Source organism: Rhyacophila brunnea, unplaced genomic scaffold (assembly GCF_057557595.1).
Source record: "Rhyacophila brunnea isolate RB1 unplaced genomic scaffold, BYU_Rbru_1.0 scaffold_3, whole genome shotgun sequence".
In the NCBI taxonomy this organism is placed as follows: Eukaryota; Metazoa; Arthropoda; class Insecta; order Trichoptera; family Rhyacophilidae; genus Rhyacophila; species Rhyacophila brunnea.
Genome location: NW_028232965.1, coordinates 14,479,984 through 14,502,250, shown reverse-complemented (window position 1 = coordinate 14,502,250; position 22,267 = coordinate 14,479,984). Strand labels below are relative to the sequence as shown.

At 31.8% G+C, this 22,267-nt stretch overlaps 1 protein-coding gene across 9 annotated transcripts in view; it reads right to left on the bottom strand.

Moving 5' to 3' along the window:
* The window catches only part of aPKC (protein kinase C iota type), a 478,073-nt gene that overhangs the window by 294,143 nt on the left and 161,663 nt on the right, over positions 1-22,267 (bottom strand). The window contains exons 1-2 of one of the 9 annotated variants that reach the window (XM_085952850.1): positions 21,672-21,915; positions 2,180-2,788 (exon numbers count right to left, since the gene is read on the bottom strand). The exons of 6 other annotated variants lie outside the window; for them this stretch is intronic. In XM_085952850.1, coding sequence (XP_085808976.1) covers positions 2,180-2,555 — 376 coding nt within the window. In that variant the 5' untranslated portion in view covers positions 2,556-2,788; positions 21,672-21,915. Of the gene's footprint in view, positions 1-2,179; positions 2,789-21,671; positions 21,916-22,267 lie in introns of those variants that run through there. 2 more of the 9 variants (XM_085952852.1, XM_085952851.1) reach the window with 2 other exon arrangements.

Here is a 22,267-nt window from a genome sequence, read left to right as displayed (position 1 = left end):
AATTTATTCAGTGATCCATTCAATATCGATATTAGCTATGTTGATCCTAAATCCTAAAACGTAATTAATTTATGATGAATAAAAATTTTTACAAAAAAAAAACTTAATAACATTATTGTTTTTCTTATTTGTAGATATGTGTTATTTCTGATATTTTTTGTTTGTTTATAAATAGAATTGAAATTAACTGACTTTTCATTTACCTATTCTCTTTGGCCCCGAAATGTTTGCTAAAGAAAAAATGGCCCGCGGCCTAAAAAAAGTTGGACAGCGCTGTTCTATATTATATATTCAGTAGATTTTTTCTATTGGCTATTTATTGGCCGCTCCCGGAATAGGTTCTAATTTTTTTTAAAGAACGTGGATGTGAGCTACTTTCTCAACCTATTATATACTCAATCTAAATACAAAAACACATTGTAAAAAAACGTGTAAATTTGCGAGACGGGAGACTTGAGCCCGAAAGAGACACGTTGCCACCCATCCTCGCAGGCATTAAATTAATTGCATGTACTCATATTGCCATGATAAACCCTAAACTTTGATTTTGCTATAAATTAATGATATTGTTTATTTCAATACATCGACCATTTTGAATACGAAACATGTTCGACTACAACCGGAACTAAAGCAATCACATAACGATACTTAGGATTTAACTACCGTCTGTTAACTAAAGACAGGGTCAATCATAATATAAATGTAAACAGGCAGTCAAGTACATCGAACTATCATTATTTATAATATTTAAATAAACAATCATGACAATATCACGTATATCATATAGGAATGACAAAAGACCGTCAAATATGGTGGTTGAAAACAATATTTAGACGCCATTTTTCGATGTACCAAAGTACAGAATATTTTTTCTATGGCTACCCGTTTAAGAATAAATAAATATAATATAAAAAAGTTCCAGCGACTCGTTCTAGTTATATCCCAAACTCTGTGCTTTTGATAAAAACTCAGAATCTGAAAATGGATTGATTGAATATTCGCAGAATATAAAGGGAGTTTATCCTCGACGTAAAATAAAATAAAAGCAATAATGAATGTATTTAACTTGCGTTGGACAAATAATGGGAACGCTTCCATCAACTTCATCACGGACCGAATTAAAACAAGAAGGAATCAATTTATTTTGTACAATTTAATCAAAATCTAAATTTATTTATTTAGCCGTATTTTTATTTATCGCCCTGTTCCATTGACAAATTGACTCATCGATTAAAAGTGCTTTTTCTCAAAAACAAAATATATATGTAATATCATATACTTAGATAGAATAATTAATTATCTTCAAAATATATACAATTATATTAATCATTTGAATAATGTAAAAACTGTAATTTCTTAATGGAATGATAGCGGTATACATATTAGCGTGTGGTTTGATAATTTTGTCAGAAAAAAAGTCATACTCGGAGCGGCATCGAGCGAGAGAAAGCGATGCAATAGGGGTTTTCAACACGTCAAGAACAGCAACTGTAACAATAATGACATTCGTCCTGCCAAATTGCGGCGCACTGGAACAAGTCGCAACTGCGCATGTTCATGGTTAAATTATTTCTCTATACTCGAAATATAACAAAACAACTACTAATTAATCCCTGTAGTTTTAGTAATGATCAGGGCCGGTTTTGTCCGTATTAACATTGTTAACAGATACAAAAATCTTTGATTCTTTTCAACAACAACAAATAGCGGCTACGAGTACGTGTTAACAATCACCTCGTACGAAAAAACAAGGACATTTCTATTAATATTAAAAAAATAAATAAAACAACAACAGCGTATTCTTGGTGGTAATTCGTGATAACCCACCCTACTACCCTATTTTATATAAAAAAAATCTTTCGATTCTTTATTCGTAAGAAGATATAAATTATCGGTGATTATTTATTTAGATATTTTCTCAGTAAAATAATTCTACAATTTCGGGGATAAAAGACAGTGGAATTTTTATGTGGATTAAATGGTATGCATATTGTAATACCTTAATTGATAGAAAATAATGTTGCTTTATATTAATATTGAAAGTTACTCAATATAGGTACCAACTTATATTCAATATATAAAAAAATATAATCCGAAGCAATATAAGTAGGTACAAAATAACATTATTATAACTGTATCAAATAATGTGTTATTACAAAATAAATTGCTACTGGCATACCTGTCGCATACATCGGCTCCATATCGTCATCTCTGAGTACCGGCGGATCAAGCGGCACCATGTCTCTCTGATGATGTTCCACATATGCTGGCCTCATCGAATGGTGCGGGCACACGATGGGGGGCACGTACTCCGCAGAAGAACCCGACCTGCTCAGCGTCCCACCAGACGAGAACACTTCCGGCGGGAACATGCTCTGCGCCAAACTTATTCCATTGGAGGTCGAGGAAGAGCTCGAGCATGCCGGCAGGGGATTCAAGTCCTCGCGGGGTTCGGGGTTGGCGGGCGCGGGAGGCGGCGGTGGCGCCGCACCCCTCCTCGGGCTCCGTCCCCGGTCAGGCAGCACTGACGACGCGCTCCAGTAGCCCCACGCCATTTTAAATCCTCAAAGACTCCGTTCTTCACAGCACCGTAAAATAATTTCGTGTCCAGCGTACGTTTTGAAGAGACTTTAGAAATTACTTGAGCTATCGATACGGTGGAAGCATTACAAAATATTTTTAACAAAGCACTCCTAATGTTTTTCCTTTCAAATCATATTTTTTGTTAGGTCAAATGGATGGTGATTTACTTACATGAATAAAATTCACTATTAAAAATTCGTTGGAGCTATATGTAAACGATTAAAATTATCGATTATTTTTAATTAGAAATGTAAGTTTTCTTTTTTTTTTTTAAATATTTTGACGCGTATTTTTATTATGGGAGTCTATTTTTGTATTTATAAAACTATTATATTTTAGAATTCACAAATATCACTTAATTTTATTACTACTTAATTACGTTTGATTTGTCGCTAGACTCAGCAATTCTTGAGTTATTATGTGCCTATTATATGTAATCGGTAAATCAGTACAAAGATAAACAAAATCAGGCAAATATATAAACGTTATATAACTATTGTTAACTATTCACAAGACTCAACTAAAGTAGTGAAACACGTCACAAAAATACCGACGTTAAATAAAGTCATAATGTTATTGAACCCGGTATCCATGGTATGACTGACTTATTGACCGTATTGGACCACGATAGCCACTATAAGACAGTGTCGAAAGGTGGATGTAAGCTGTTAAGAATCGAAATAAATAGTGCACACTAAACTTTGTCAGTCAAACGTGTATATTTGCATTGAAGTACGACTAGAATGTGTATAGTTTTATTAGATTTAAAAAAAAAAATCAATTACACCCTGCCTAATCTAAGCCATAGTAGACAATAAAAAAAAATATTCTTTTATCTATAAAATATTGCCATTAAACAATACATAATTTTAAATATGAATTTAAAAAAAAACTAACCAACGCCATCTATAATAATATGTATTCGAAATTCAACAGAAACAAATAAGACGTATGACTGAAAAGATGCAGTACACTATTTTTGCCGGGTCGTCCATAGCATACCTAAACTATTATGGTTTGGTTTAAGTAAGGTTTAATTGAATTTTATGAACTAACCAGCACCATCTGTAAATTGTATTCTTGGTTCAATGAAAACAAATAATTATAATTAACTGACAAAGTTTAGTGTAGGTAGACTATTTATGTCGAATCTTAACACCTGCCTCCACCTCTCGCCACTGCTATAAGAAATCTTATTTTTCAGCTTTAGGATCTATTAGTGCAATTTAGTCGTTTTTAGTAGTAATCAATCACTCAGGAATTAACGCGGTTGGCTGATGCTTGAATACATGGAAGGCACACCCATGACATGCGTGTCTCTGTGTGACCACGGATGCTCGAATTTTATATGCAAACGTTATGAAGTTTTTTATATTTAATTTATCTAAAATCTACGGATGATTTTTAATGTTACAACACTAGCTTATTTTATTGGTATTCAGAAAAATTTCGCGACTAATAGACATTCTTTTATTGACATCCCTTAGCAAAAAGTGAATCAATGGAATTCATTGTCTGAAACATTTCATGACTTTAATTATATAGAGTAAAAATAGCAAACCGCAATTTTGACGATCTTTATCTCAACATATTACTGTGCAAACAACTATTTTCGTCGATTGATTATATTAAATCGGAAGAAAAACACCGCATTTAAACAAATTGTTTGAATTATATTGTAGGATTTATTTATATACCGTGCCTTAACATAATAAAACATCAAATATCTCACTAAATTGTAAAAAACATACATTTTTGTATACTAAGTGTGTAATACTAATGTTTGGTCCTAATCAGATCATATGGGCCTCCAAAGAGTGGCTGTTTTTTGTTAACAGATTGTTACGAGAAATGGATGTTCGCCACATGCTCAACCTACTAGATCCATAATCTAGCTCATACACAAATTGAAAAATAGTATGTATACTTGCCAGACCCAGGATTCGAACTTGGGACACACAACGTTATAGACCGACAGTTAAGACGAGCGGCCATCGTGGGTGCAAAATTACAATACTTAATATTAATCTGAACACTTTTTAAAATTTTATTTATTTGACGCAGGCTATTTTTTTATGATGTTTCCATACAATTTGATACACTTGTAGAAAAAGGTTAGCCATCCTTGGTTTAGTGGTACTATCTGAAATAATCATTAATTATGAACCCCAGTATTTAAAAACAGTTCCATTTCTCAGACGAGAATGAATTAAGCATTGGGGTTAAGCGTTTAGCAATTTAGAAGGTTGAGTAGTCGATCTTGAATAAGATGGGCAGAGAAAATTATGCAAAGACAAAAAAATATCGCTATAATGTAGGGCGCGCAATTCAAAAAAAAATTTCTGGAAAAAAGATAAATTTCGTAAGTTCGAACATCGACTGCTTTTTTTTCTCTGACTGATTGATATGCTAATTGCATCCTATACATTATTTATGTGGTGAATCACATAATGCTAATCACATCCTCCGAATGGCCCATCTCTTTGTTATAATGAAATAGCAGTTCAAATCCGAATCATGCGCAATCTAGTGAACACAATTTACTAATAAAGTACTTAATAAACGATAATACGAGAAAAATGTATAATGTAACTTCTCGTTCGTTAGGTTATGGTATACAGCTGAAAGTGAGTGGAGACGTGGTGGGTAGTAACGAAGAACGATGCGATATGCTAATAAGTTTTATATATCTATACATATTTTTTTATTTTGGTTGAAGTTCTGAAAGTACTGAAGTAGGTGTATTGTATTAATCGTGTGCAAAATTATTCACAGTTTTAAAATTAATTATTCATTTAATAAAGAATACAATGAATTATTCATGGCTAGTACAGTGCTTAATAACAAAGAAGCTCCAGAAAGAAAAAAAAAGTTTTCGAAATTTTGTTTTAGTTTAGAGAAAACAAGGACATTGCGTAAGTGGGTACCAATACAAAAGAAATGAATATTACGAGATTTTATTGAAGATATAAACTAAGAAGGTACATTAAACATCGATTTACATTAATGTTGACGAAAATATTGAAATAATCTTTGGCACCATCTATGAGGATATCATCTAGAGACGTACAGCCTGACAGCGATGGGATCGCTAAGCATGTCTCGCGGATAGTGATCCTTCGGTGGCTTGATGTTATACAGAGAGATTTGAAAGTTCTAGAAGTGGAAAAGAGGTCGGAGGACCGGTCAGACCTGAGGAGTCTATTTAAAGGCGCCAAGGTCCACCCTAGTATTCAAACATTTTCTAATTCGGTAGCTTTTCATTGCCCATCACGGATAATGGTAAACGGACAACGTTCATTAATTTATGGTAAACATATTCGATATTCTATTGGACAAATATAAATATGGTTTTGGGAAATTCGATTATTTTAAATAAATGAATTCCCAGATAGATTTTTTGCATGGTTTTTTATATGTACGTATTGTTTGAAAGTCGCAATCGATTAACTGAGCACGAAGCCAATAATAATTCAGCGTACGCCTCGAAACGCAGACCTTTTTAATGGAATGATCATTCCTAAAATAGTTTCCCATTATGGTATTTATTAGGACGTAACAAACGGTTATTTTGCTGAATACATATTCGAACATAGCTTGATTGTTTTCCCGACATTTATATTTACTATTCCAATACTGGCACTTGAGTGAACACTCGGTTTCCGTACTCAATCGTACACACAATAAAACCCCACATAAAGGTAAAGGAATCTGTTCATAGACATGTAGATATGCTCATTAAAATTGTATTATTTCGTAAACAAATTAAATACGTACAGATGTATGAGGTTGAAAAATGCTCTACTCATACTCTACTTACATTTAACTAGGTATAGGTATGTAGGTGATTATTGCAAATACCTCACATTCTGCTTCATGTATAATAACTTATAACAAAAAAAATACATTACACCTACGTTGCAAAACGGGTACTTACATGTCTTTGAAATATTCGCTGTGTCCAATTTAATATTGATATGTTGTATGAAGGACTGACTTTCATTAATCTCGTGCATTTGACCCATACCAAAGTGCTGGTTAGTAAATATAAGAGAATCCTGGATATATTTGAAAGGAAGATAATGGTAATAACTTTTGTAGTCAAATATAAAAAGCCAGGTGGCGATTAAGGTACAATCACGAGGTCTATAATAATATGTTGAGCAGTGATCCTGCTTCACATATAAAACTAGAACGACTCCGTTTGTTGGATAGACCATGTCACAAGGACACACAGACACTCGAAGAGACCGGAATGGAAAATGAGGTTTAATAGATCTAGGATGAGACAGTTAGAATGAGCTGACAGAAACACAGTATCATTGAGTGAAGACATTTCCTGGAGGTAGTCAAACCCATGTTAGTCTGTATTGCCAATAATAATAAAACGTAGGTGATTGTAAAGGTCTGGAGGTCGGCAATTTTTTCAGACGTATAGAATTCAATTTAAAGTTTTTATAATAGGACTGCAAATAGGGGGTGTGGAAAAAACCTATCAATATATTTTATTATTTCAATCTTTACCAACACACAACTATTTCAAATACGAGATGTGATTTATAAACACGAAACCGAATGCAACAATGTTTGTGAGTACGTTCAAAGCAAAACAAAATACAATTTATGCCTCGGTTTCTTTTCCCCTGCTAAATGCAAGTTTTATGGGTGTTTTCCCTCAGCCAAATTATCTATATCTATTTTAAAACCTTAGATGCAAATTAGAGTTGAAGCATGCAAATATACATCAGTCAGCCGAGAATAGAATTTATTCTTTTGAAAACTCATGGCAATCTCCATCGTTAGTTGGTTTTTTACGTAAATGATGTCTACATTCAGAGGGCCAAGAAAACAGTTGTATTTCGCTGTTTTTTTTTTTAAGAAAATCCATAAATCTTGTTGAAAGTGCAATTTGAAAATTTTCAATGCTAGTAGCGATATAGCCTTTTTGGGTTGAAACAGATGCAGATTTGCAACATACTGCCATGCTAAGTAAAATACAGTATTTTTTATTTTAGTGAAATTGTTGTAGGAGATTTAAACTACCTTTTCTCTAATTATGTAAAATTGTTGGATTGTTTAGACATAATCTCTGAATAGACAGACGAGTGAGATTACACTAAAACCAAAAACACTGTCTTTTTACTTAGCAGGGCAGCATATAGAATGGCATGAATTTTATTTAATCATTATAATTACACTGTATTATTCAAATGTGTCAACGTACGGGCTACACGTTGTGTTGCCACTTATGAGTCGCAAAAAGTGGTAGTTTAGACTGTATCCGGCTCAAGGGCCACCGGTTGCCGACCCTTATTTAAATCCATTTTAAAGTGTAATATAGCGGAAAGTTGACTTGAAGTAGGTATTTTGGCTGCATTTCGGGAGAAAAATATCTCTAAAAACGTAAGATATTCATAAAATACGAAAATAGATTGGTAGTTACCTAATCACACATAGGGATGCAAATACCGGTATCCCAGAATTTTTCGATACCGTAATACCGGTTTTAAAAATCAGATAATACCGATATATTCGGTATCGAAAGTGGATACAAAATATATTTATTAACATAAAAAGTTTAACATGACTGTATTTTTTTGTCGGGTTACGCGATGTCTGTATATTTCCGTTGCCCTCCAAAACCTTTTGAGACCAACATTGGCACGTGTTATAAAATATTAATATTTTAAAGAGATTTATATAATATATCGGCTGTAGAAAGGAAAAAGGACGTAACCCTCAGATTTTTCAAAACAAGTTTCATCTGATAATAACGTTGCACACGACTAAAATACACGCTGTGTGCGAAGGATGTAAGATGCAAATGCTGATTTATAATCTAAATTTAGCTGGCAATTTTTAGTGAAGTGGGAAAAACGACTTAACCATCATTTTTGTTGGTCTTTCTTTAATTAACTCTATAATTAATACCAGATTAAGGATATAAAAACCAAATTGATAATTATCATGCATTTCACAGTTGTCTTACTTTTTGTGCCTCATGTAAAATTTCATTTGTGTGGATTACATCCTTTTTCCTTTCTACAGTCGATATATATATATATTTATTGGTAGATTTTTTCAATATATTTCACGAATACCGGTATTCAACAGGAAATATCGAAATACCGGTATTAGTATTTTCATTCGGTGTTGCAGTCCCTATTCACACACATTAGAATTGTAAAAGTGACGATATTTATTCTATACCTACCTACTAATAATGTTTGATAGGCTAAGATCGAAAAGTCGTAAATATATATTATGTTCCTGTATTATAAATGTGATTAAAAATCATTGAATTAATGCCGCTTCGCTAAATTGAGTTTAGTGAATGAAATTATATCAAAGGACCGAGAAGTACAAACACCGTGCTTAGTCACAAAGAAACGAATACCCTTTCAGACATTTTATAGTTAATGTAGAATAGTTTCCTTAGCGGAACAATACTGGGTATGACAAAACACGCTAGGAAATGAAACATAAATCAAATTCACGTTAAATTTAACTCCCAGAGCGTGCTTGAAAGAGAACGGTCAAATAATGCACGAAACTTTACTGGAAAAACCCGTTTTTGTAGAATCATATTGGATATTATTACGCTACTTATGCTAGCGTTCGCGTTACTTCTGATTGAAGTATATATTTTAAATGTGCACTGAGCTTAATCTAAAATATATCAGGTTTTGCTTATAAAAATAAACAGCCATGCAATAAAGTCCTTCTTCGCTTTGGAAAAAACTTTTCAGTTCCAAACAATTATCCAAAAAAATCTAACAATATCTCTTCCACTTATGTGAATGCTAGACATACTGCCAGATATGTATGTCGCCGTTGAATTAACCCAAATAAATGCCATATTCTTATTTATATTTCGAACCATGGGTACTTTAGTGTATTAACTCCAAAAGTATAGTTTTGAGATGTCAACGTTTGAAGTTACAAATCATTTATATCTGTAATATTGCGATAAGTTTAAGAAGTTCGTATGAGCTTAATACTTCAGTATATCAAATCAAAATAATACACTAGTGCACCCAAATATACATCACATTGATGCATTACCATAGCACCAAAAATATACATCACATTAATGCTTTACCATAGTATATCTTAATAATATAGCAAAGCAGTCAACTTATTAAAATATTTTCATAATACTTCAATGAAGTAACTCAATTACAACGCATTTCACATTTTGTTTAAGTTACTACGTTAAAGCAATAAATAAATCAAAACATTCTGAATAAAACTGCATTATTAACTACAAAATGATATTTTTTTACTTAACACACTAAAGTATTCATGGTGCGATTTATTCATACTGTATTTTTTTAATTCTGTGTATGATGCTATGTTGAAATCTGCGAGACAACTAAAGCTCGAGAGAGATCCAATGCACACTGACACCCTAGGCCGCCCATACAAGAGATGGGTGAAAATCGTAACATTTCTGGTTTAAGCAAAGTCAGAGGTTCTCATGGTCACGTCATTTCATTAGTCATAATTCTACATTCTGTTTCAAAATCTACTAAAAGTCGGATAGAAGGGAAATATCTGGCATAAGACAGAACGAAACTTACATTGTAGTACAATTATTTAAACACTGTTTCAGTAAATACTTTCTTTAAGTATGAAAGGATCGTTTGTGCTATAGAGGTTAACAACAGAAATAAACAAGATTGCATGTCTTTATGACCGAAACGCTAAACTGTGTGGCCATAAACATTCGAACCCTTAAAATAATAGCGATTAAGCATGTAGTTATTTTTTTTTAATCAAGGATAACAAGGTTTTACATTAAAATAAATAATATATATATCAAACTGTATTCCTATACTACACAATATCTATAAATTAATTCGTACACGTACGTAAATATACATCAATTACGTTGCAACGAGTAGGGACGTCATATCGAAAGAAAACATATTGACACTGCGAAGCTTGGACGGCTAACTTATTGGAACAATAATTATGATACCTCAATACATAAATATGATAAACTACAGTCGATAGCCACCTTGAGTATATAGTAGATCCACAGAATCGTTATAATAAACAAATACATAATGCTTAATGTGTCAGAAAAATTAACTCTACCGACATTGTAATAAAAGTCAATTTCCTAATTCCCTTAATTCTTTTTTGTGAATTTAATTATAAATACATATTGTATGTAGTTAAAAACTGAACTCTGTCTATATTAGAATAAGGGAGCTTCTTACAGATTTTTGTCGGATATCTATAACCATTCCTGGAAAAAGAATATTGTATGTAATGACATATGCCGTCGATATATCAATGAGAATTATGAATCTTTAGAGTGGTCGAGTGGAACTATTTTGTTTTCTCGCCTCTTTTACATTAAGTTACTCCAAAATGTACGACTCATTGTAACTGGGCGACACGCTTTCTGGTTCTATTTTTTCTTACATTGCCTGTGTTCTCTTCATACATCTTGTAAAAATGTAGTTTGTAAAAAGGGCGAATTAACCAAAATGCTATTATACAGGAAGAGGATTTTTAACTTTTGACATTTATTTATTAATTACCTGTTGATGATTATAAATGTCCAATAAGTTTATAATAAAGCTTATAAAGAATACTGTCATTATAATAGACGTTATAATATTTTAAAAGGCATAATATGTCACATTCAAATGGATATTCGCCCTTACGATTGTCGTTTTTAAGTACTTTCCTGTGAAGATACAAATTCGCCGTTTTTACACAACAAAGCTAGTGATTCGCCCTTTTTTATAAAACACCGACGATTATATAGTTTTCAGTAAATTTTTCTATTCGTTATTCTCCCAAGATTGCTACTTATGTGTGTTTATCTTTTAATCATTTTTAATTGCTCTTTTCCACAGTATTTTTATATAACTATATGTAGTATTTGATTAGATTTAAATAATTATGCTTTTTGTGTCAGCCTGGTTTTGGGGTCAGCACATATTCTTTTATTATATTATATTCCTATTGTACCTACTTCTTTTTCTGCTTTTGATCATGATAATAAAAAATGCAAAGTAGTGTCAAGATATTTGAACTAATTAACAAACAAAATTATTATTGATAAAATAAAAAAATCGTAAAAGAGATTATTTAATTAGTGACCGATCGCATAGAAAATCTCACGAAAAAACTATGTTGTATTCTTCATCGTAAGTGGTGTGAATTTTTTAAATTATGTATATTAAACATCGCATGAAAATGTTATTAAAATGTGAATAAAACGAGGAAAGTAATGGACGTCACATGAAAGGCTTTGAAATAATATATCGCCGATTAACCGTCCGAAGCATGCGACCACAAAGTAAAAGCAATCTGACCAAACTAGTCCACTGAAAACCACTTGTTATTATTAAAACTTTAAAAGCTTTTAAGAGCTTAAATAATGAACATAATCAATTCTGTTTATAGAAAACTCAGACATAATTTATGGGAACATGTTAAAACCCTCTGAAAAATTACAAGATAATTTTATTAGACGTGTATGAGTGGGTGCATCTCCAAATTGATTCTTTTCAATTAATTTGTCACGAAGTTTCACTGAAAATAACATACAAATATACTAGAGCAGTGGTTCCCAAAGTTGACTGGGCTCCGACCCATCTAACAAAAATGTCCAATCTTGGGACCCACCTCTTAGCTGTCTTAGAGAAAAGAGGGCATACATATTGGTAATGCTCAGATTCCCTAGTGGCGAGTCGTGGAACTACTTAATGCTGTCTTATTTGCTCTAATTGAAATTAAAAAAATATTTTTTATAAGTGTTACCAATATGAATGAAAGACTGTTGAAATAAGAAACACAACTTAAATAAAAAAAAATATTACTTAAATACCTATACCTGCAAGGTTTTTATACAAAGTTATTTCAATGGGAAGGATGTATTTGTTTCTTATTTTTCTTCATTACAGTTTTAGCATCAACTTCAACTTTAGTTACTTTTAATCGCAGTGACTTTGATATATCCAATTTATTTCGGTATTTAGTTTTAATGTTAACCATAGCCGAAAATCAGACCTCACATAGATATTAGGTAGTAAAGAGGAGGAGGACTTTCATAGCTTCATCGAACAGGCAAGGATAATTATCAGCAACTGAGAGCCAGAATTTCGTTAACTGTTTACGATTGAAACTATTTTTCAGTGACGTATCTTCTGATAAATCAATGAGTTCTTCACTTGCTTTTGTTGACATACTAGTTGGTAAGTCGACTTGAAATTATTATTTTTATAATAATAAATATTGTGATAAAATATTATTATTTTATCACAATATTTTCCGTAACTTAAGGTTATTTCAATTTTTAGGAATTATAAATAGCTGAATGAAATATCATTTTTTTTTAATTCATGTATACAGTGGCGAGGGCCCACTCAATATTCGCTCGTATAACCTATATAAAGAATATCGTCACACGAAACGTTTACCTCTCACTCTTGTCTAAATTATGACACATTTTGCAACTCCCTTCCGCTGTCGTTAAAAGAAATTTCGTTTTTTTTAGGGAATGGATTTGGACCATTCGCCGAACACAGAGGTCGGAAAAAATTTAACACAGAAGAGCCACGTATCACAACGATTTAGATTTTTTAAAGAGCTGTATATAAAATATATATACAATAAATAATATAATAAATATTATTTATACATGGGCGATATCTTGAATGAATTGGTTATCACAGCGGGCCGAGATTAATGGACCGCCCGCCCAACCCATCGGCATTTTGCTCTAGATCAAAAACATATTTAAAAAGCATAATAGCCCGTTTACACGTGCATGGGTTTACTGTCGACAGTACGTATTATCGCAAACATAACAAGAAAATGCACGTGTAAGCACATATCATCGTGCAAGTTGTAAGATTGCACAAATGGATCAAAAAAGTTCAGCGGCTTCTGAATTTTCATGCGATAGTTGGAACTTGTGCGATATCTCCGCCTGCGCAGTAGAACCAAATCGGCGAACCTGCCGGAAACATACGAACTACTCCGCGCAGAGCATTTCGACGTTTATCAATATTTACAGCCTATCAAATAGCACCATACAATGACAACAACGCGTCTCGACTACGCTTTAAAGAATAAGATTAACATTAGAGTCAGCACTTTTGCATGTAAACAATTATCATCGCGATAGTTTGATTCAGTTAGTTGATGCCAGTAAATCCATGCACGTGTACAGGCGCTATTCTTTATTTTTTCTTGATAAGGCGTTTAATGCAGCACGGGTGGGAACTCTACTAACTACGCGACCGTGGGGTAAGTATTTAATTTTTATTATGACGATATTGAATTAAAAACCGTTTAATAATTAAAAAATAATAATTACAAAATTAAATCCAATAAAACAAAGTGGGTAATGTTTATTTGATTGTAAAAACACGTGTTCATGCAAGGAGCGATTATGATGGAAAGGAAATCGCCTACGTCATCACTCAGAGAGTTTTCCGGGGAAATCATAAAAACAATAGAGACGGGTATATGTGAGTAATACTAGCTGTCACTTAACGTAAGTAAATAGGCCGCCCGGTTATAATATCTGGAGAATAGAATGAGAAGCTAATGTGAACACACCGACAAAGTCATATTATAAGGAAAGAGTCATAGCTAGGTATGTATAAAAATAGTTTTTTTATATAATATACTAATACGCATTGACTTCTGATATGTCGTTGTTTATTAAATCTTAATATTGAAGTAGAGATGTTAGCGGAAAGAATCAAAGGCATGAGCGCGAATTTGCAATAATCGACGTTGTTTATCAACTAGGTACATTTATGAATACTTTTATGTATATTTGGTAATATTATATTATCGGAATAGAATATTTGATTTTGGTTGGGGATAAATTAGAAGAAAAGGTAAAAAATAAAGGAAAATCCTTAGCACGCCACGCCTCCGATTATTGCTGATTTTAGTAGGTTCCTAAAGCATACAAAGGTTTGTCATACTTGAACACAACAGATAGGTACGCAAAGTAATGTACTCTAGAGTCTAGACTAGACAGATATGTGGCCATCATCAGATTCCTGTAACCCAGATCTCAATTATAATATTATTTATTAAATATTCAATTTGTACGTACAATCAGTCAGTGTATTATATAATAATATGATTTCATAATAATTTTAACATATTATTTCATAGTGCGCCGGTCAATAAATAGCGGGTCAGAATTGATTGGATATCTCACTCCATTATAAGTTTCCGTTACACATCGCACCTAATTACCGTTATATTTATTACATTGCATCGATTGTACCCTTGTAGTTATTTGAAAAAGTAAATAAATTCTCGCCTCCTCCATCATCACGAACAACTACTACCGTCTTTCATTTGCAATACCAATCCTCCGCTGAACCAGCATACTATAGATATTATAGTGCAATGACAGTGAATATACATATGACGAGGGTAATTTGCACTTCGATAAGTATGTTCAATAATGAAAAACGAGAAATGAGAAAAATACAGAAAAAGGTTTCGAAGCGTGCATGGAAAACAATGAAATTTTCTCGTACTGATGAAATACAAGGGGGAACTTTGCCAATTTGCGGTGAAGTAAAATACTTCCAGAAAGATGCCTATCTTTCTCTTATGCTTTATGAGGTCCTGGTATCACAAGCGTAATACATTAAACGTAATGTAACGGAAAAAAATAATGTGAAGATAGTAATCGGCGAACGGCTACATTGGCCTATTTCTGAACAAACGTTTTGATCTGTGCGCTATAAATAATCTTAGAAAATAGCAAAAATAACGCATTAAATATTTTATTATGATAGGTAAGTCTAGTAATGATGTTTTTTTGTGATAAGGTTTGTTTTTATAACGCATAAATACCAAACTTTACAAGAAACTAGCATGGCAATAACAGAAATAGATCAAATTACTTTAAAACGTATTAAATGTTTTAATCCAAATATCATGTACCTATTAGTTCGAATTTTATTTCATCTACGTTCCATCGGTACCACACGTTTTATTTTTAAATCTATGTCGATTTTATCATTAAAACATTTTTAAATAGAAAAAGCTCAACAAAATATATAAGTTCCCACTTATTCCATACTTGATCTTATCCTTTAATTCATCGTAGGTTCCATGACAAAACAGAACATGTAAAAACAGAACAACGATAAATATAATTATGACCTTTCAGGAAAAATATAAATTTAATATTGAAATTGTCCTATCTCTATTATGTTGATAGATTTTTAATAGCACAGATTTTCAATACGCCATAATAAATCAAATTATACACCTAATTTCTACATTCCTAATCGCTGGAAAGCCTCAAATAAACGGGACTTTGCCGGCAAGCTTATGATATCTCATCTTAATCAATATAATATGTTCAAAATGATTGGGTGACTAGGTACAACGAAATAATGACCTGACCTAACCTAAATAGATTCCACAAAAATTAATGTTTCATTTTTCCCCTGGCTGTTCTGTTTTGTCATTTTCTGTTTTGTCATGTTGTGTTTTGTCATGTTCTGTTTTGTCACTGTTCTGTTTTGTCATGTTCTGTATTGTGCGGTTACCGAATTAGATATACAAGCAACGCCATCTATTAGTGGGTTTGGGGTTTCGAAAATTAAGATGTATAATAAACAAAAACTGAGAAGGCACATATTCTATGTGAATTTCACATAATACGTAATAAATTAATAATCTATAACATTTAAAACGCGCCAAAATCATACGAAGAAATTGTTTAAAGCCGATGTAAGTAATTGTCAAATCTTATTATTCATATCATATTTACTGCAAAGGGGGGTATATCAGCTAATAGAATTTGACAGATTGTTCTAATTTGACAAGAATATAAACTAACGTTAAAACCAACCCCAATATTACGCTTGACGCACAAAAACGTAATTTACTATCTTATATTGCATTGTAGACTTTGTGTTAAAGTTAAGTATCAAAAGGTCCTAAGCGACACGAGACAAAGTATTAGTTCCATAGAATGTAGACTTTAAAATGAAATATCTTAGGCCGTGTCGATTTCTTTAAAAACGTGGAAAATGCGATAAATACCCAACTATATTCTTCCTAATTCGATTGGCGTAATAATATGAACTTTGAATAATCATGCATGTATGATACTTATTAGAGTAGGTGTAGGTATATATAATATATATGTGTGTAATTTATATATAGATAGGTACAGTCAATGCTACAGATACCGCAATAAAGATGGTAAAATTATTTCTTATCGCCGATATTTGAGACAAAATATACAAACAGAGCTTACTGTTTCAAGCGAAATAAATATAATATAGTTTTATGGCTGACAATTTACGGTTTCACTTCGGGAAAGATTTTATCTTGGTACCAATTTAGAGGCACATCACATCAAAGTACTGGCAATAAAAGCGATATGAGACAAATAAATAATTTGGCCATTCGACAGAAAAATAAAGGATAGTTGAAAGCTTTCAATAAAATATTCCAATATCGGAATATATAAATATTTTGTTGTTTCAAATACATCCAATCAGCGTAAAGTGACGGCGTAAAGTTTTGTGGTATTTTTTTTTTTTTTTTGCTCGAGGCTGTATTGAAACATTAAAATACTGTGACAAACAGCAAGAGAAACTTGTGATTGAACACAGGATAAATAAATAAATAAATTGTAAATGAATAATGTTTTATAGGTTCGTGGGTCAGACATAAAAATGTCCACAATACTGTGTAGAATTTTTCATACAATCTTATTTTATAGGCTGTGGAAAATGTGAGGGTTCTAGGGTTTGCAATTACGGGATCCCACTCGATTTGTTTGTTTCGAAATTGAAAATTTTGGAAGCCCGTATCTCTTTATTTATAATTACTTTAAATTTTCGGATATTTCCTAACTTTTCCCGGTTATCGGAAAAAATATGCATAATTATAAAAAGTTTTACAAAAATAAATTTTCAAGTAAAAGTAAATTCATATTAATATGTGGGTACCAGACGCATAATTTTTTGTCCAAGATTTCAGTTGTTTTTGCACAATAATAAACGAAATTCTAATCCCAGGATTGAAAATTCTGTTTGGGTTTGCAATCTCTACTAGGCAGTACCTACCAAAAATTTAATAATGCAAAGTTTTCATCAAGTTATGAAAAAAGGTTCAATAAGCGTTAGTTAAAAATAATTTACGTATGAAAGTGCCCTACCTAAGAAATGCCTCCAGTTTTCAAATAATTCTTATGAAACAAGGAGTCACGGAGCAACTAAATACCCCTATTTCTATGAAAATAATTCAATAGCTTTGTACAACATTGCGGCTTTTCTCAGATAAAGCTTTAATGATTTAATACTATCTACGTTAATTTGGATAAAATATAAAAAAAAAAAATCTTAAACAGTATCATCACAATATTCTTAATTTCGTTGATTCGACTATGTCATATATTATGAACATTGGTGTTGAGCGTGTAAATATGAATCAATCATGATACAGTAATACTTTTAATCTTTACTATTAATTAGGACTGGATTAACAACAAAACTAATAATTAATACATGAGACTTCAGTTATAAACTAGAATCCATCAATACTGGTGCTGATGTTAATACAATAATAATGTAAATAAGTATTGATATTTCACAGACAACGATATATTTTATGTGTAAATTTTAATACGACCTAATAAATGGGTAAAAATAGTACATGCAGTGGAGTATTGCAGTACAACTATGCGGAACTGCTTTCGAAAAATTGTCATGCACATAAATTCAGCATGCGAAAATTAAACCAAAGCACAAGCTCCGGATAGTGGATATTCATTTACATATCCGGAAGAACATAATTGAATTATGTTCTTGCTGGGATTATGTGGAAAGCTTATACATACAAGGTGCATTCTTTAGGAGGATGTTGGTGGGGAGGGCGGTATGCTGAAATATGTAAGACTAGAAAAATAATAAATAAAACCCATGAATCATACGAGCGACATGCTGGCATTCAGAGCACGGATTTGAATATTTTATATCCACAAAAGGCATTTGTTTTGTTAAAAAGAAGTATATGAATTCCTAGGAATGTCTGAAAAACAATCCAATATTGTATAAAGGTTCTCAAATGGAGCGGCACGTGTCCGTGGAATTGTGAGCTATAAATAAGGCACGGTTTCTATTTCAAAAAGCTCCAAGAGGCCACTTAGTCGAATAGATAATATAACGCAATAACTTCACTAGTGTTATGTTCCAAGTAAACCGTGATACTTTATTAAGAGGAAAATAACTTTGAAAGAAAAACAATATTTCGTTGTATAAAAAGATTTTTTTTAAATCATTACGTGTACTTCAATTATTCAACTAACAAAAATGCCTTTTTATTGAGAAAGATGGGACATATTTATAATTACCATACGTTCTAAATGAGCTGAAATACATAAATGTGATTATGCATGCCAGATGGGAACATTGTACATTATAGATAATTATAAAGAATATAAATATACTACAATCGATGTTAAAGGGTACCTAGTTTTGTTAAATTATTGACATTAGATTTAATGGATCCAATATAAAAAAAACAGGCATAAGAATTAGATTAAAATATAAATGTAATTTCTTAAAGAGGACGAAATAGTTTCCACGGTAAAATAAAGACACATTTTAAATAAGATGATAAAAATTATCTCGAGATAATTAACAAATTGAATAAGATATACAGTAGATTCTCTAAAACAAAGAAATAAAAATAAGTATACTGAAATATATTTAAATGGTGTAAGCTTTTTTTCCAAATCAGAATATTTAAATAAAATCGTTTTAATAGTGGTTGGGGCAGCAAGGATTCTAAACACTTGCAAACATAGAAATCCTAAATTAGCCAATTTGTATAGTGCAAACAGTTATCAAAGAAAAGCAATTCGATAGGACAGGTGAAGGATGAATTTACATTCGACGATGCCTGCTTTGGGAATATGTTGCCATATTGTAATTACTGCAGTAATCCGTGTAGACATTAATTATTACGATTGAAGCAATCGAGCCACATATTGGTTCTATAACATAAACAGTATTTACGCAAGGAAATGTGTTTGACTAAAGCAATACTAAATCAATCGATGTCAATCAAATATATAGTAATGGTACGTACAAGAATTACAAAATAAACAATTATTCTATTTAAAAAATAATACGCAAGATTTGAGAAAATAACATTCTTTAGAAATGTTCAATAGAATGTTATATTCTAAAATCTTATGAATTATTCGTTGAATAAAAAAAAGTTTTAAAATTATTACCAAGTGCATGAGGTTATCACTAAAATTTGGAAAGATCCTGACGTCGGCTAGGAATCAAGTTAAGTATCTATTATTAGGACTTTGGTGCAAACCACAAAAGCTAAAGAATATTAACGTAATTTAAGAAGCGTTTCTCTTGTAGGACTATTAGTCAAATTCGTCTTAATTAGATAGGGTGCATGTAGATTGTAAATTGACCGGAATCCGATGGGTGCGGGTTCGAGTTTTTAAAAATATTTTTTCTAATATGTATATTTCTGTTGTGTTTCTGAAGCAAATAAAAATAACTAACAACATTACATAGTGTTTCATAATAAATTTATATATTAGGATTTCTAAGAGTCAGCAATGATTCAGTATTAAAATTATTAATATATTAGCATATATTCCTGTAAAATATCTATTTGTATATATTTCATAAAATTTGAACTTTTTAGGTGAACAATTTCGAGCGAATGGCTTTAAATAATCTCAGAGGTAATAACACAACATCCTACGCCTTTTATATGAATAGCTTGGAGACGGAATTTTGTCTGTGTTTATTTTTTTAACGAAGAAAGTTTCGTACTATTCCGGTTATAAATAATTGAAAACAAATCACCAAACGAAAACGCTAATAAGTAGATTAATATATTAATGTACATCATATAATAATTTATTGTGTAGTGAGATAGTACATCAATACACATACGAAAATCTGTGAGATCTTGATTTTCATTGAGTAGTATTGTTTTTATATTTTGCATTTCAGCCAATATATATTATGCATGTCCGGTATGTAATAATAATATAAAATAGGATAAAACATCACAATGGTAATAAAGACAATTAGGAAATTTGTAATTAAAGAAAGTTTGTTTCAAAACCATTAAAATAATCGTATTAATTTTACGAAGTGTATTCTTTAAATATATATTTTTCTGAGTAAAGCTATTAATATATTATTAGGAACAATAATTATTAAGTACGTGTATTTCACGTTATTTTTATCACTTTCTCTAAAAACTCCGATAAACACATTTTGAGAAGTGTCACGTGAGTAAATTTTAAATTGCACTGGAAATTCGTGTTAAAAATATATATTTCGAAGGACCTTTGACATTTCGATTACTCAACGGATTAAGAGAGTGGCTTGTGATGCGTGTTGCGTTGGGTTGATTTTTTTTTATTAAGATAATAAAAATCACACCCCTAAAAATATTAATATGGCGTATGCTGGGATAAAAGGATTCGGCTGACCAAAATAAACATACGAAAACAAATCCCGTGTTGGTTTTGGACGCACCCGCCGTAGTATATGTAAGGTTTGGCGTGTCCTTGAAATGACACGTATATAAGCTGCTGAAAAAAGGTGTGCCTTTTCGCGATATTAAGCCTTGCTTAATTCAATTTTTAATCTACCCACGTAAACACACGACAAACACACGTAACTCTTGTGATAATAGTGATTACACACATGACAGAAGTATGAAAAGCAATAAATTAGAAATAAGTGACAGTTGACAAAAATAGTATTTTGAATTGTGCCTGATTTTTCTTCGTCGGTTTGAAGTTATTCACGCCAATAATGCTCACTTAAAACATATAAAATGTATTTAAATACGTAAAATGTCACTTTCGATACACACGACACTTAAAAATGCCTTATAAAAAATGTTTCCGTTTGAATTCATTAAAATGTCTTATTTGATTTTTTTTTAAATATAAATATACAAAGACTAGATTATGAGAGTACAAGAAACGATATCACATGATTTAAATTAATTTCCTAATATTCTGATTAAATATTTAAATATAACTGAATGTATATTCGCACCAGATTGAGGTTAGGAAAAGTGGGTTGCACACGTTCTCCGAGGAATAATTTACAGCGAATTGTATTAGATGTCAGAAATATAGGATTCTAGACGTAGACAGCCCGTGCAGTTTGAATGGAAAAAATAAAATGCCCGGATTCTTCAATCGGAACGAATTTTGGACATTGAGATATTCAAATAATACGAAATACCAGGGAGACATGAGAGGTAACGACCTTCCCGGGCAAAAGGCTGCCTGTTACTGGCGGGGATGGAACACGAGCTTTTCCTCCGTTTGTGTGAGTCTGCGCGTGTGGTTGTGGACTTTACAGTGGATGCGCGTGTGTAAGTTTTACAGTACAGTCTTCCCATAAATGTCGGCCCAGTTTCGCTTGATTTTCAATAGTGCAAGATTTTAAAAGTGGGCCAAGTGACGTGATTTAAAAAAAGCTGGAGAACTGAAGTTGAAAGTTTTAGTGTCTGATTGCAATGGGTTCCGCATTGCGTCTTTCAAAGATTATATCAACATTGTAGTAAGAATGCAGAATTTAAAATGCAAAAGGAGTCACAGGATTTTATCTTTTTTCTGATGTACTCCATTAGTTGCTCATTAAGT